The sequence below is a fragment of the Erythrolamprus reginae genome, chromosome 11, assembly GCF_031021105.1.
Source record: "Erythrolamprus reginae isolate rEryReg1 chromosome 11, rEryReg1.hap1, whole genome shotgun sequence".
In the NCBI taxonomy this organism is placed as follows: Eukaryota; Metazoa; Chordata; class Lepidosauria; order Squamata; family Dipsadidae; genus Erythrolamprus; species Erythrolamprus reginae.
Window position 1 is genome coordinate 9417517 of NC_091960.1, and position 13285 is coordinate 9430801.

At 41.0% G+C, this 13285-nt stretch overlaps 1 protein-coding gene across 1 annotated transcript in view; it reads right to left on the reverse strand.

The window, feature by feature from the left end:
• LOC139173877 (B-cell receptor CD22-like) overlaps positions 1–13285 on the reverse strand; it is a 33504-nt gene that overhangs the window by 13468 nt on the left and 6751 nt on the right. Inside the window, exons 2-7 of the mRNA XM_070763751.1 lie at positions 12375–12767; positions 9659–9988; positions 7364–7633; positions 3938–4192; positions 2986–3252; positions 564–833 (exon numbers count right to left, since the gene is read on the reverse strand). Of these exons, the coding sequence (XP_070619852.1) occupies positions 564–833; positions 2986–3252; positions 3938–4192; positions 7364–7633; positions 9659–9988; positions 12375–12767 (1785 nt within the window). The remainder of the gene's footprint in view (positions 1–563; positions 834–2985; positions 3253–3937; positions 4193–7363; positions 7634–9658; positions 9989–12374; positions 12768–13285) is intronic.

The following is a 13285-nucleotide window of genomic DNA, read 5'->3' on the forward strand; positions in this document are numbered from 1 at the left end:
TCGTGTGCCTATCATCCCCTGTCCAATTGTCTTTCTTTATCTCATATATCATATATATTCTCTCCTTATCTATCTATCTATCTATCTATCTATCTATCTATCTATCTATCTATCTATCTATCTATCTATATTATATATATATATCATATGTACTTATATATTCTCTCCTTATCTCTTATATCATATATATTCTCTCCCTCCCATCTACTTCTCTTCTTTTTTACTTTCTATCTTTATATATATTACTTAATGTCTATTCTCTTCCATATGTACTGTATATTGGACAAAGAATAAATAAATAAATAAATAAATAAATAAATAAATAAATAAATAAAATTCCACTGGGTTTTTGCTTCCGCACATGTGCAGTAGCGAACAAATCAGTGAAAAACACCAAAATCTCATGTGCAAGAGCATCCTCGCATGAGATTTGTCTTCTGCGCATGCGCAGGAGGCCATATCTTGTGCCCATCCACACCCGCCGGCAGGAGCATATCAGTAGCACCAACGGCAGGCAGCCCTCTGCTGTTTGTACCCCTGCTATACACTGAATCTGTACTCACAATTTACTATCAGCCTAATAGTTGGAGACTTGGCACTTGTTATGTTGTTTTTTGATACACAATGGTAGGTGCCAGAATCCATTGGCTGGGCATTCTGGATGAGTAGAACATCTTCTGTAGAGTTCAGTGGCAGAAGTTGCCCATCTTTATACCAGGTGTAGCTGAGTTTCTTGGGGTTGGCCATACGCACGCTACATATCAGTTGAAGAGAAGCGCCTTCGAGGACCAACCCTGAAGGTTTTTGATTGAGCTTGACATCTTTGGGGCCATCTATAGGACAAAAGGAGAAATGCAAGCACAGAAAGTGATATCCTATTGTTCTTATTTATTTATTTTATTTTATTAATTGGATTTGTATGCCACCCCTCTCCGTAGACTCGGGGCGGCTAACAACAATAATAAAAAACATCATGCAAATCCAATACTAAAAACAACTAAAATACCCTATTATAAAACTAAACATCCATACAAACAAACATACCATGCATAAATTATAAAGGCTTAGGGGCAAAGAATGTCTCAATTCCCCCATGCCTGACGACAGAGGTGGGTTTTAAGGAGGTTACGAAAGGCAAGGAGGGTGGGGGCAATTCTGATCTCTGGGGGGAGTTGATTCCAGAGGGTCAGGGCCGCCACAGAGAAGGCTTTTCCCCTGGGCCCCGCCAAGCGACATTGTTTTGTTGACGGGACCCGGAGAAGGCTCACTCTGTGGGACCTAACCGGTCACTGGGATTCGTGCGGCAGAAGGCGGTCTTGTAGATACCCTGGTCCGGTGCCATGAAGGGCTTTATAGGTGATGACCAACACTTTGAATTGTGACCGGAAACTGATCGGCAACCAATGCAGACTGCGGAGTGTTGGTGTTACATGGGCATTTTGGGGGAAGCCCATGATAGCTCTCGCAGCTGCATTCTGCACGATCTGAAATTTCTGAACACTTTTCAAAGGTAGCCCCATGTAGAGAGCATTACAGTAGTCGAGCCTCGAGGTGCTGAGGGCATGAGTGACTGTGAGCAGTGACTCCCGGTCCAGATAGGGCCGCAACTGGTGCACCAGGCGAACCTGGGCAAACGCCCCCCTCGCCACAGCTGAAAGATGTTTCTCTAATGTGAGCTGTGGATCGAGGAGGACGCCCAAGTTGAACATCTACCCAGAGAGACCAGCATCGGAGGCACACATTAGCCACACTGAACAACTCAACTAATAGCTTCCACTTTCCTTTGTGAGCTCAAAACTATATACTCCTTAATTAAAGCATCCTCAACTTTTGGCATACCCCCAAACCACTCTAAAGCATTTTTTTGCTCAATTGGTTTGCTTGTACAAACTGAAGATGGCAATGCCCCACAATGATTTTACCATGCCCCGAGCTTTGTCAATATGAGGTTCTGGTTGAAATATTGAATTTTGACTAGGAGGGACAGGTTCAACTACATCTCCAGCTACAGATGCTTTATTAAGTGACTTTGGAATTGTTCTCCCAGGGCTTTTACCGTGGAGAAAAATAGAGGTGAGACCGCACCTGGGGCTCCTTGAAGTAAGGCAGGTTTATAATTCTATAAAAGAATAGAATAGAGTAGAGTAGAATAGAATAGAATAGAATTTTAAATTTCTAAACTTAATAGAATAGAGTAGAGTAGAATAGAATAGAAATTTAAATTTCTAAACTTAGGTTAGAGTTAAGAATTTTGTCATTTTGAATTTTTTTGTTCTTTTTCATTGATTCATGATATTATTTTGTGATGAAAATGACCCCTGAGTTACAGGACAAAGAGGAATCAGAGTTCTATAAAGTCTGGAATAAATGGTACATATGGCTGCAGAAAAGAGAACATACAATTCCACCATGATCTCCATAACTTGCATTGGTTGCCGATCAGTTCCTGGTCACAATTCAAAGTGTTGGTTATGACCTATAAAGCAGGGCCAGAATATCGCCGGGATCGCCTTCTGCCACACGAATCCCAGCGACCGGTTAGGTGTCATAGAGTTGGCCTTCTCCGGGTCCCATCGATGAAACGATGTCATCTGACAGGACCCAGGGGAAGAGCCTTCTCTGTGGCAGCCCCGACCCTCTGGAATCAACTCCCCCAGGAGATTAGGACTGCCCCCACCCTCCTTGCCTTTTGCAAATTCCTCAAAACCCACCTCTGTCGTCAGGCATGGGGAAATTGATTCCCCTGGGCCGTTTCTGCTTTATGTATGGTTTGTATGAGATGTATGACTGTTTTTATATTAAGGGCTTTAAATTGTTTTAATGTATTGGATTTGTATTGTTTCTTGTTGTGAGCCACTCCGAGTCTTTGGAGAGGGGCGGCATACAAATCTAATAAATAAATAAATACATAACTTCTACCCAAACAATTATCCCACAAACCTACAAAATAATATCATGAATCATTGTATAATCGTTCTTACTTACAGAGAACATCCAAAGTGATGTTTGAGGAGAAAGTGCAGCCAACACTATTACATGCTTCACATCTGTAAGAAGTGGGGGGTGCAGGTACTGCGAAGATTGTCAGTGTTGAGGACAGAATTCTTCGTATGTTACCGCTTGATCCCAAAAAAAATTTGTAATTGTTGTTGCTGGGGTAACTACTGCCCACAGAGCAGTTCAAAATGACTTTGTCTCCTTCCTTTATGGGCAAATGATTTAGATGAAAAAGTTGGACATCTTTGGGGCGATCTGCAAAACAAAATTGATAGGTTGTTGTTTTGTTACACAGTAGATAAACTATAGAGTTCAGCAGACCTGTTTTACTCCTAGTAGAATCTGCCGACGAAGTCTCCTCTGACCAAGGAAGCGTGAGTGACAGGGAAGAGGGGAGTTTGGCAGACAGCCCAGGAGGAGATCAGTAATCTGTATCATCCCTGGATTCTGAACAAGAATTAATTACACATCCACACATGCGTAGAGTGATGCATAGGAGACAACAACTGAAGGATTATTACAAGAGAAAATGAGGCCACCTGTGGTTGGGTGGGGCTGCTGTAATTAGTGCTACAGATAAAAGTGCAGCCTGGTGTTTTAGCCTCATGGCAGTTTATCTGATTCATAGTTTTGTCAAGATCGTGGTTTTTGCTGTCCAGGATTGTGTGTGTGGACTCTCTGGACTTTAGAATTGGACTCAATTTCCCAGTTATTAGGTGAGCAATTGGACTGCATTTAACCTATACCTTGTGTGCACCAGAAAATCCATTTGACATTTAAAAAGGGAGCTGTTTCTGTTTTCTGTTTATAAAAACTTCTGGGTTTTCCTTTTATCGTGTGGTGTGTGTCTTCCTGGACGAATTACCAGTTGAGATACGCCGGCAGAACAGGGGGTGGTGGTGGTGTATAACTTCCAGTGCCAGAATCTGTTTCTACTTACAGTGGACATTCAGTGTGACAGAGGCTTTTGAACGGCCAATCTCGTTGCGGACCTCACAATGATAGGTATCAGAATCCTTGGGTTCAATTTCCTCAAATGGCAGTTCCGGGTCAGCTGTGATAACACCAGATGTGCTGCTTTTGTACCATTCATAATCAAAGACGGATGGGTTGCCAGTGGCTGAACATCTCAAAACCACTTTGTCCTTTTCACAGATGGGTGATGGTAGCATTCCAATGTTGACTTTTGGTGGATCTGGGGGATTGAAAAACAAAATTGATTCTAGGTTTTTGTAAGGCAGATGTTTGGCAATTTCTTTTTTTTTCTTTTTTTTTCAATAAATTTTATTAATTTTCATAAAATAGACGAACTGACAAACATACATTTAACATAAAGGTGGGGTTGCAATTTCCCCGCTTATTCTAGAAGATAAATTTCAACGCAGAAAAAAGAATACATCGTTAATATTTTAAATTTACTTATTACTTTGAATGAAAAGAAGAAATTTATTTAACCTTATATAGTAAATCTTCATATATAAACTACATCTAACACAAAATTTAAAACATATTCATACTTCTACTATTCTCCTATTCTTTTCACTTTTACTTCTTCTTATTTATCCATATACAGTGATACCTCATCTTACAAACGCCTCATCATACAAATTTTTCGAGATACAAACCCGAGGTTTAAGATTTTTTTGCCTCTTCTTACAAACTATTTTCACCTTACAAACCCTCTGCCGCCGCTGGGATGCCCTGCCTCCGGACTTCCGTTGCCAGCAAAGCACCCATTTTTGCGCTACTGGGATTCCCCTGAGGCTCCCCTCCATGGGAAACCCCACCTCCGGACTTCCGTGTTTTTGTGATGCTGCAGGGGAATCCCTGCAGTGCAAAAAACGGGCGCTTCTCTGGCAACGGAAGTCCTGAGGTGGGGTTTCCCAGCAAGGGGAGCCTCAGTGAAATCGCAGCATTGCAAAAACACAGAAGTCCAGAGGTGGAGCCTCAGGGGAATCTCAGCAGTGCAAAAACGGGTGCTTTGGCTGGCAAAAGGGGTGAATTTTGGGCTTGCACACATTAATCGCTTTTCCATTGATTCCTATGGGAAACATTGTTTCGTCTTACAAACTTTTCACCTTAAGAACCTCGTCCCGGAACCAATTAAGTTTGTAAGACAAGGTATCACTGTATACACTTTGTTTCAAATGTTTGGCAATTTCTTTCTGCTGAAGGGGCAAGGGAATAAATCAATTTCACGAGGACAAGAAGCAGAGTATAGTACTTGAGCCTACAATTTTTGTTGCACCATTCTTTCTCCCTCTCTCTCTCCCTCTCCCTCTCTCCTTCCCTCCCTCCCACCCTGATTTAGTGATCTTTTTTAAGATGACCATTAAACAAATACTGTAGTGGTTAAGCAAAACCATTGTTTGCTACCAACATTTTTTGCCACAACCCAGGAAAGTTGGTTTCTGCAAAAATAGCAATAGCCATAGCACTTAGACTTCTATATCACTTCACAATGTTTCACAGCTCTCTCTAAGCTGCTTGCAATATCAGCATTTTGGCCAACAATCTAGGTCCTCGATCTACCTGACCTCAGAAGGATGGAAGGCTAAATTAATCTTGAGCCATTGAGAATTGAACTGCCAGCTATGGGCACTAAAAAAAATGGGCTTGGTTTATCTATGGATGGGCTTATTTCATCTTCAATCGCAACAACACAAGAGCACACAACAGATTCAAACTTAATATTAAGCGCTCCAAACTTGACTGTAAAAAATATGACTTCAGCAACCGAGTTGTCGAAGCATGGAACTCATTACCTGACTCAGTAGTGTCAACCCCTAACCCCAAACATTTTTCCCTTAGACTATTCACGATTGACCTCTCCAGGTTCCTTAGAGGTCAGTAAGGGGTGTGCATAAGTGCACCGGTGTGCCTTCCGTCCCCTGTCCAATTGTCTCTCCTTATCTCATTTATCTTTTCTTCCTTTCAAATATGTTCACCTATACTTTTATATCTTTTCTTCTATTCTTTTCTTTACTTATATTATTACATATCTTTCTCTTCAATGTGTATTATGTATTGGACAAAATAAATAAATAAATAAATAAAAGTATGTATGGTAATAGTTTTTTTTAAAGGACCCGTATATTCTGTATCAACTTACATCCAAGCCCATCCATGGATAAACTAACCCTCCCATTTTTAACCAAAGTACCATGAACAATGTATAAGCCATGGATTGTCTATAGATAAACCACTTTTGAAAATTAAAACGTGCAAACATTTCTAGGGTTAGCTTACTCTATCTGTAGCTGACATATTTTTCACAGTATTTAGTTGGCTTATTGGCAGATGACTTAACATGACCTTCCTTTTAGCAGCTGAAAGTATCTGCAGAAGAACTGGACTTAAGAGAGAACTGGAGCTTAGCAGCACCAAATGCCAGTTGGCCGATTTTAGCGGCTGGCAAAAATTGCCCCGGGGCCAGGAAGAACATGGTGCAGTAATACCTGATTGGCATTTGCGATCTTGCAGGGGACTGCGAGATCGCTGTTGCCGGGCTGCGCGTGTTTCCCTTGCCCGTTGTTGCTGGGGGTGTGCTGGGCAAGCCCGATAAAGAATGTTGTGATCTCGCAGGGGACCGCGAGATCGCTGTTGCTGGGCTGCGCGCGCTTGCTCTGCCTGTGTTGCCGGGGGCGTGCTGGGCGAGCCCTATAAATAGGGCTACGCCACAGGCATTCTTCCTTCACCCCCGGCTCATGAAGAAACGGACACCTGCCCGCCCTCCCTATCTTACAGTGTGCCAAGAAAGGGTCGCCCGTGGGGGCCAAATAGGATTTTTTTGCGGTCTCAGCATTTTAGCGGTGACCGTTTTTTCACCTATTCCACACTGGGGAGTGAGGATTGGCCTGGTTAGGGGGTGTAGCGCATTTAGTCATAATTTGATAATTGGCTTCCCTTTGGTCACTGGGGTTGGCAGGTTAGGGGCGGAAATTGGGCAGTGCTAGCAACTGCGTGTTCTCCTTTGGGCATCTTTTAAGATGATGGACAGCCCCTCGTTAGGAGCTCATGGTGTCTCACCGGCCTGGGCGATTGGAGAGGGGCTGACTTTGGGACTCACCTATCCCAATAACCGGAAGGGGAGGGGATGGTGAGCCCTCCCACACGCCTGGGCATGGCCAGGATCCAGGTGAAGGCGTGCTACCTTTACCTTGTTCAGCAAGGAGCGATGCCCATAGGTTGCCCAGGAAGGTTATTCGTGAATTATTTCCGCCCCAAAATATTTTATGACCCCTGCAGGTCCTGGTTATTTAACGATAATCATTTAAGTTCATTTAACTTTAATAAAGTTTAATAAAAAATCCAGCTCTTGGTGTCTGTGTTCTTATTCCACCTCCGGTGCAATTAATCAACTTACACTGGACATCGACCTTCAGGTCTTCGGAATCCATATGTCCAATCACGTTATTAACTTTACATCTGTAACTGCCAGAATCTGTTTCTTTTAAACTATAAAACACTATTCTGTCGGTCTGTGCCCAATTGTTCCAGTATTCATCATTCTTAAACCACTGATAAGAAACCACATCTGGGTTACTACTGCCAATTTCACATTCCAGATCGAGCCTGTTTCCCTCTCTGACTGGGCCTCCAGGGTCAGCCTTCACTTTAACTCCTCTGGGAACATCTGAAAACAAACAATACAGAATTAAAACAAAAGAAAAAAAATGATTGAGAAAAAAATGATTGACACAATTATAAGGTCAAATGTTCCCCAAAACCTTTAACCTTAGACTATCTACAATTGACCTCTTCCCCTTTCTAAGGGTGTGCATAAGTGCACCATTATAGAAACATAGAAACATTGAAGTCTCACAGCCGAAAAAGACCTCATGGTCCATCTAGTCTGCCCTTATACTATTTTCTGTATTTTATCTTACAATGGATCTATGTTTATCCCAGGCATGTTTAAATTCAGTTACTGTGGATTTATCTACCACGTCTGCTGGAAGTTTGTTACAAGGATCTACTACTCTTTCAGTAAAATAATATTTTCTCATGTTGCTTTTGATCTTTCCCCCAACTAACTTCAGATCGTGTCCCCTTGTTCTTGTGTTCACTTTCCTATTAAAAACGCAGTAGGGAAAGCAAGTAGGATGCTTGGCTGCATAGCTAGAGGTATAACAAGCAGGAAGAGGGAGATTATGATCCCGCTATATAGAATGCTGGTGAGACCACATTTGGAATACTGTGTTCAGTTCTGGAGACCTCACCTACAAAAAGATATTGACAAAATTGAACGGATCCAAAGACGGGCCACAAGAACGGTGGAAGGTCTTAAGCATAAAACGTATCAGGAAAGACTTCATGAACTCAATCTGTATAGTCTGGAGGACAGAAGGAAAAGGGGGGACATGATCGAAACATTTAAATATATTAAAGGGTTAAATAAGGTCCAGGAGGGAAGTGTTTTTAATAGGGAAGTGAACACAAGAACAAGGGGACACAATCTGAAGTTAGTTGGGGGAAAGATCAAAAGCAACATGAGAAAATATTATTTTACTGAAAGAGTAGTAGATACTTGGAACAAACTTCCAGCAGACATGGTTGGTAAATCCACAGTAACTGAATTTAAACATGCCTGGGATAATCATATATCCATTGTAAGATAAAATACAGGAAATAGTACAAGGGCAGAGTAGATGGACCATGAGGTCTTTTTCTGCCGTCAGTCTTCTATGTTTCTATGTTTCTATGTTTCTATGTTTCTATGTTTCTATGTTTCTATGTTTCTATGTTTCTATGTTTCTATGTTTCTATGTTTCTATGTTTCTATGTTTCTATGTTTCTATGTTTCTATGTTTCTATGTTTCTATGTTTCTATGTTTCTATGTTTCTATGTTTCTATGTTTCTATGTTTCTATGTTTCTATGTTTCTATGTTTCTATGTTTCTATGTTTCTATGTTTCTATGTTTCTATGTTTCTATGTTTCTATGTTTCTATGTTTCTATGTTTCTATGTTTCTATGTTTCTATGTTTCTATGTTTCTATGTTTCTATGTTTCTATGTTTCTATGTTTCTATGTTTCTATGTTTCTATGTTTCTATGTTTCTATGTTTCTATGTTTCTATGTTTCTATGTTTCTATGTTTCTATGTTTCTATGTTTCTATGTTTCTATGTTTCTATGTTTCTATGTTTCTATGTTTCTATGTTTCTATGTTTCTATGTAAGCAGCAACTGTGTGATCTCCTTTAGGGGCACCTCTATTGAGGTGAGGGGCGATCTCCTTCTTGTATTACAGGGCTCAACCAGCTTGGATATGGGGAGGGGGTCGCACCTGGGGCTCGCTGGCTGGGGTTTACCAGAGACCAGGGGTGAGCCATCCCACACGCCATGGGGGCGTGGCGCGGGGTAGGGGGCAGGTGTAAGTTTACCACTCCCCTACGCCCAGGCAAGGAGCTTTCGCCCGAGAGTTGCTCAGAAGAGGTTGGTGACAGTTGACTCCGCCCCCATTTTGATTTATGCACCCCTGCAGGTCACGTGATTTAATTGGTTAATTAATTAATTGATATGGATTTAATAAAGTGACCCCATTATACCCAAACCTTCTGAGTCCTAGTGTTACTCCGCCTTCGCCGCAATGCCAATTTGTCCATATTCTCAGTATACCCTCGATCCCTGCATCAGCCTTTATCCCATTGTATACTCACATTTTACCACCAGATTTTCAAATGTTTTCTTTGTTTCTGTCCCATCGTGGGTTTTTAGCAAGCACGTCAATTGTTTCCCATGGTCCTTCCAAGTGGCCACGAAAGGCTGTTCAGTCTTTAGAATAGAATAATGAAGTTGGATGGGACCTGGGCGGTCGTGTAGTGAAAATGTTTCAGTGGTCTTTTTGGGGGACAACCCACGATCTAATCCTTGGATAGACAATTTTATAGGCTCATCAAAGCAAGGATAAGGTATTGAACATTTCACTGTATACTCCCTGTCTTCTGTCATTATTACGGACTTTGTTTCTATCAGTTTTGAAGGGGTTCCTGCAATCAAATAATTGAAGGAAGAAAATATTATACACAGATGCTGAATACAGTCGAATTGCTTTTTTTTAAAAAAATATACTTTATTAGGCTATTAAAAAAAAGAATACAGGGAAAAGGGTGATGGGAATACAAAAAAGAGAAGTGGGAGGGGGTTGGGGTAAACAGTATTTTTATACAGCAACTTATATATATTATTGTATATACATTCCAAATATTTGTCTATATGTAAATATTTTGTATTCAATATTCTTATTTGGATAATCTTATAGCTGTAGTAATTAATAGTCCAAGAATAATGTGGAAAGAAGAGGTGGTTGGAGGTGGGATAGAAAAGGAAAGAGGATGGAAAGAAAAGAAAAAGAAAGAGAGGAGAAAGAAAAAAGAGAGGAGGGGTGGTATCTGCAAACTAGCAGGCATTTGGATTGTGACGGCTTAGTTTGATTATGTTTGTTATTTTTGTTAGTGAGAAGTAATTGTAGGTTGTGATATTAGTAAGTTCCTAATAATTATCAAATGGATTGAACTCAGACAGGGATTGTATTGATTTTGGTCCGAATTTCTATTGTGTATATCTTTATTTTGATTTATATTAAGAGATTTTAATTAGTTTTTGTTTTATTGTCTTTAAAGTTAGATAACCATCTGAACCATTTCTCCCAGGCCTTGTAGAACTCTGAATCATTTTTGTTTTGAATTTCCATTGTTATTTTTCACAGTTCGGCGCATTCCATAATTTTGCTAATGATGGTTAAATTTGTCGGAATGTCTTCTTCGTTGAATTGCTTTTTAACCAAATGAAAATTTATTCATGTAGAAATCTATCCCGTTCAAACCAGTATTTTATCATATACTCACAGAATGAACTCTGGAGTGGGGAAAGGAAAGCCAAAAACAAAAAAACTACCTTTTACATTTCATGTGTATTTAATTTACTACCTTCCCCATTACTATATTAAAGATTATAATTCAAAAGCAATACTGTATCTAAAGGGATTTTGGATTCTGAATCCAAAGTATATTGGAGAAGGACACAGTGGCAGTAAGGCTCAGGTTGAGCACTCCTGGTTGAAAAGATGGAAGGGCAGGAAACCAAATATATTATAATTATGCTTCAGTCGAGCAGTCACAGGTAACGAGATAGATAAGTTTTTGGACAATCTTTCATCCCCATTGGAAAAAATATGGCCAACCTATTGGATACATGCCTTCTGATTAACTAGGAAAGCAGAGTATGTGAAGCACGCATAGATGGAAAGCACCATGTTCTTGTTGTAACTTTTCAAAGTTATATTTATTTATTTATTTATTAATCAGATTTGTATGCCACCCCTCTCCACAGACTAGGGGCGGCTCACAGCAATAATAATACAATGTAAACAAATCTAATATTTAAGTTAATTTAAAACCCCAATTTAAAAACCAATCATACATACTAGCATACCATGCATAAATTTTATGAGCCTAGGGGGAGGGAAAGTATCAATTCCCCCATGCCTGATGACAGAGGTGGGTTTTAAGGAGCTTACGAAAGGCTAGGAGGGTAGGGGCAACTCTGATATCTGGGGGGAGTTGGTTCCAAAGGGTCGGGGCCGCCACAGAGAAGGCTCTTCCCTTGGGTCCCGCCAAATGACATTGTTTAGTTGACGGGACCCGGAGAAGGCCAACTCTGTGGGACCTAACTAGTCGCTGGGATTCGTGCGGCAGAAGGCGGTCCTGGAGATATTCTGGTCCGGTGCCATGAAGGGCTTTATAGGTCATAACCAACACTTTGAATTGTGACCGGAAACTGATCGGCAACCAATGCAGACTGCAGAGTGTTGGTGTGACATGGGCGTATTTAGGAAAGCCCATGATAGCTCTCGCAGCTGCATTCTGCACGATCTGAATTTTCCGAACACTTTTCAAAGGTAGCCCCATGTAGAGAGCATTACAGTAGTCAAGCCTCGAGGTGATGAGGGCATGAGTGACTGTGAGCAGTGACTCCCGGTCCAACTGGTGCACCAGGCGAACCTGGGCATACGCCTCCCTCATCACAGCTGTAAGATGTTTCTCTAATGTGAGCTGTGGATCGAGGAGGACACCCAAGTTGCGGACCCTCTCTGAGGGGGTTAGTGATTCCCCCCCCCGCCCAGGGTAATGGACGGACAGATGGAATTGTCCTTGGGAGGCAAAACCCACAGCCACCCCGTCTTATCAGGGTATAATATTATATCCTAATTAATTGCCTGGAATCATTTGTAGACTGGAAGTTGCAGGTTCAAAGCTTGTTAGTGATGTTTTGAGAAGGGAGGTTTTGTACTGATAGAGATAGGAAGAGAGATAGAAGAGAAACAGAGACAGAGAAAAATAAAGAGGAAGAGGAAGATCTCAGAAAAAAACTTACCATGAACTTCAACTTGAAATCGAGAAAACCATTTCCTTTGTTCCTGCAATTGTCCAGCTATCCAATAAAATCTGATCCCATAAATCCCTTTATCAGTTTGGCGGAGCTGGGAAATTTTCAAACTGCAGTTTCTTTTTTTTAAATCACCGATAAATTCCACTCGATTACTAAACTTAGAATTGACGTTAGCTGTTGTCTGGTTGTTCGTATATAAGAGCTCTCCACTGAAATCGTTTAGGCTATTATCAAAGAAAGGCTCAAAATACCAATAAACGGACACAGGGTCGACATGTCGAGTTTCATACTCTTCTATGATGCTGCATGAAAAGATCACACAAGATCCCTCCCAAACATTTAGGGTTTGGAGTATCTCAAATGGACTACCTAGAGAACCTGAAAAGAAAATCAAATAATGATATTCAGTTAAGATCCATCGCCTTACCTCTCAAAACAAAATGCACTGAGAAAGCAACAAGTGGTGTATTCTTACTTCCACGGTGAAAACCCTCCATCCCAGATTTTACTCCCAGGTTGGAAGTGGATAAAAAGTGACCCTATCATAAAGAAATGCAATGATCGAGCCATAGCTTGGTTTCTTCAAGGAGGTCTTTCCATTTCCTTCCTTGTCACTGTTCCTTCATCACAAAGTTGAAAAGAGTTCCCAAGAAGCCGTTGATAGGCTCGGAGGGAGTTGCATTACAAAGAAAAAAAAATGCAACAATTCCAAAGCACACCAATTTAGAAGAATAAAGAATAGAGATATAGAGATAGAGATAGAGATAGAGATAGAGATAGAGGGAGACGTAGACGTAGATGTAGAAGTAGACATAGACGTAGACATAGACATAGACATAGACATGAAAGGGAAGGGTAGGGTAGGATAGAGTGGAATGGAGTGGAGTGGAGTAGAG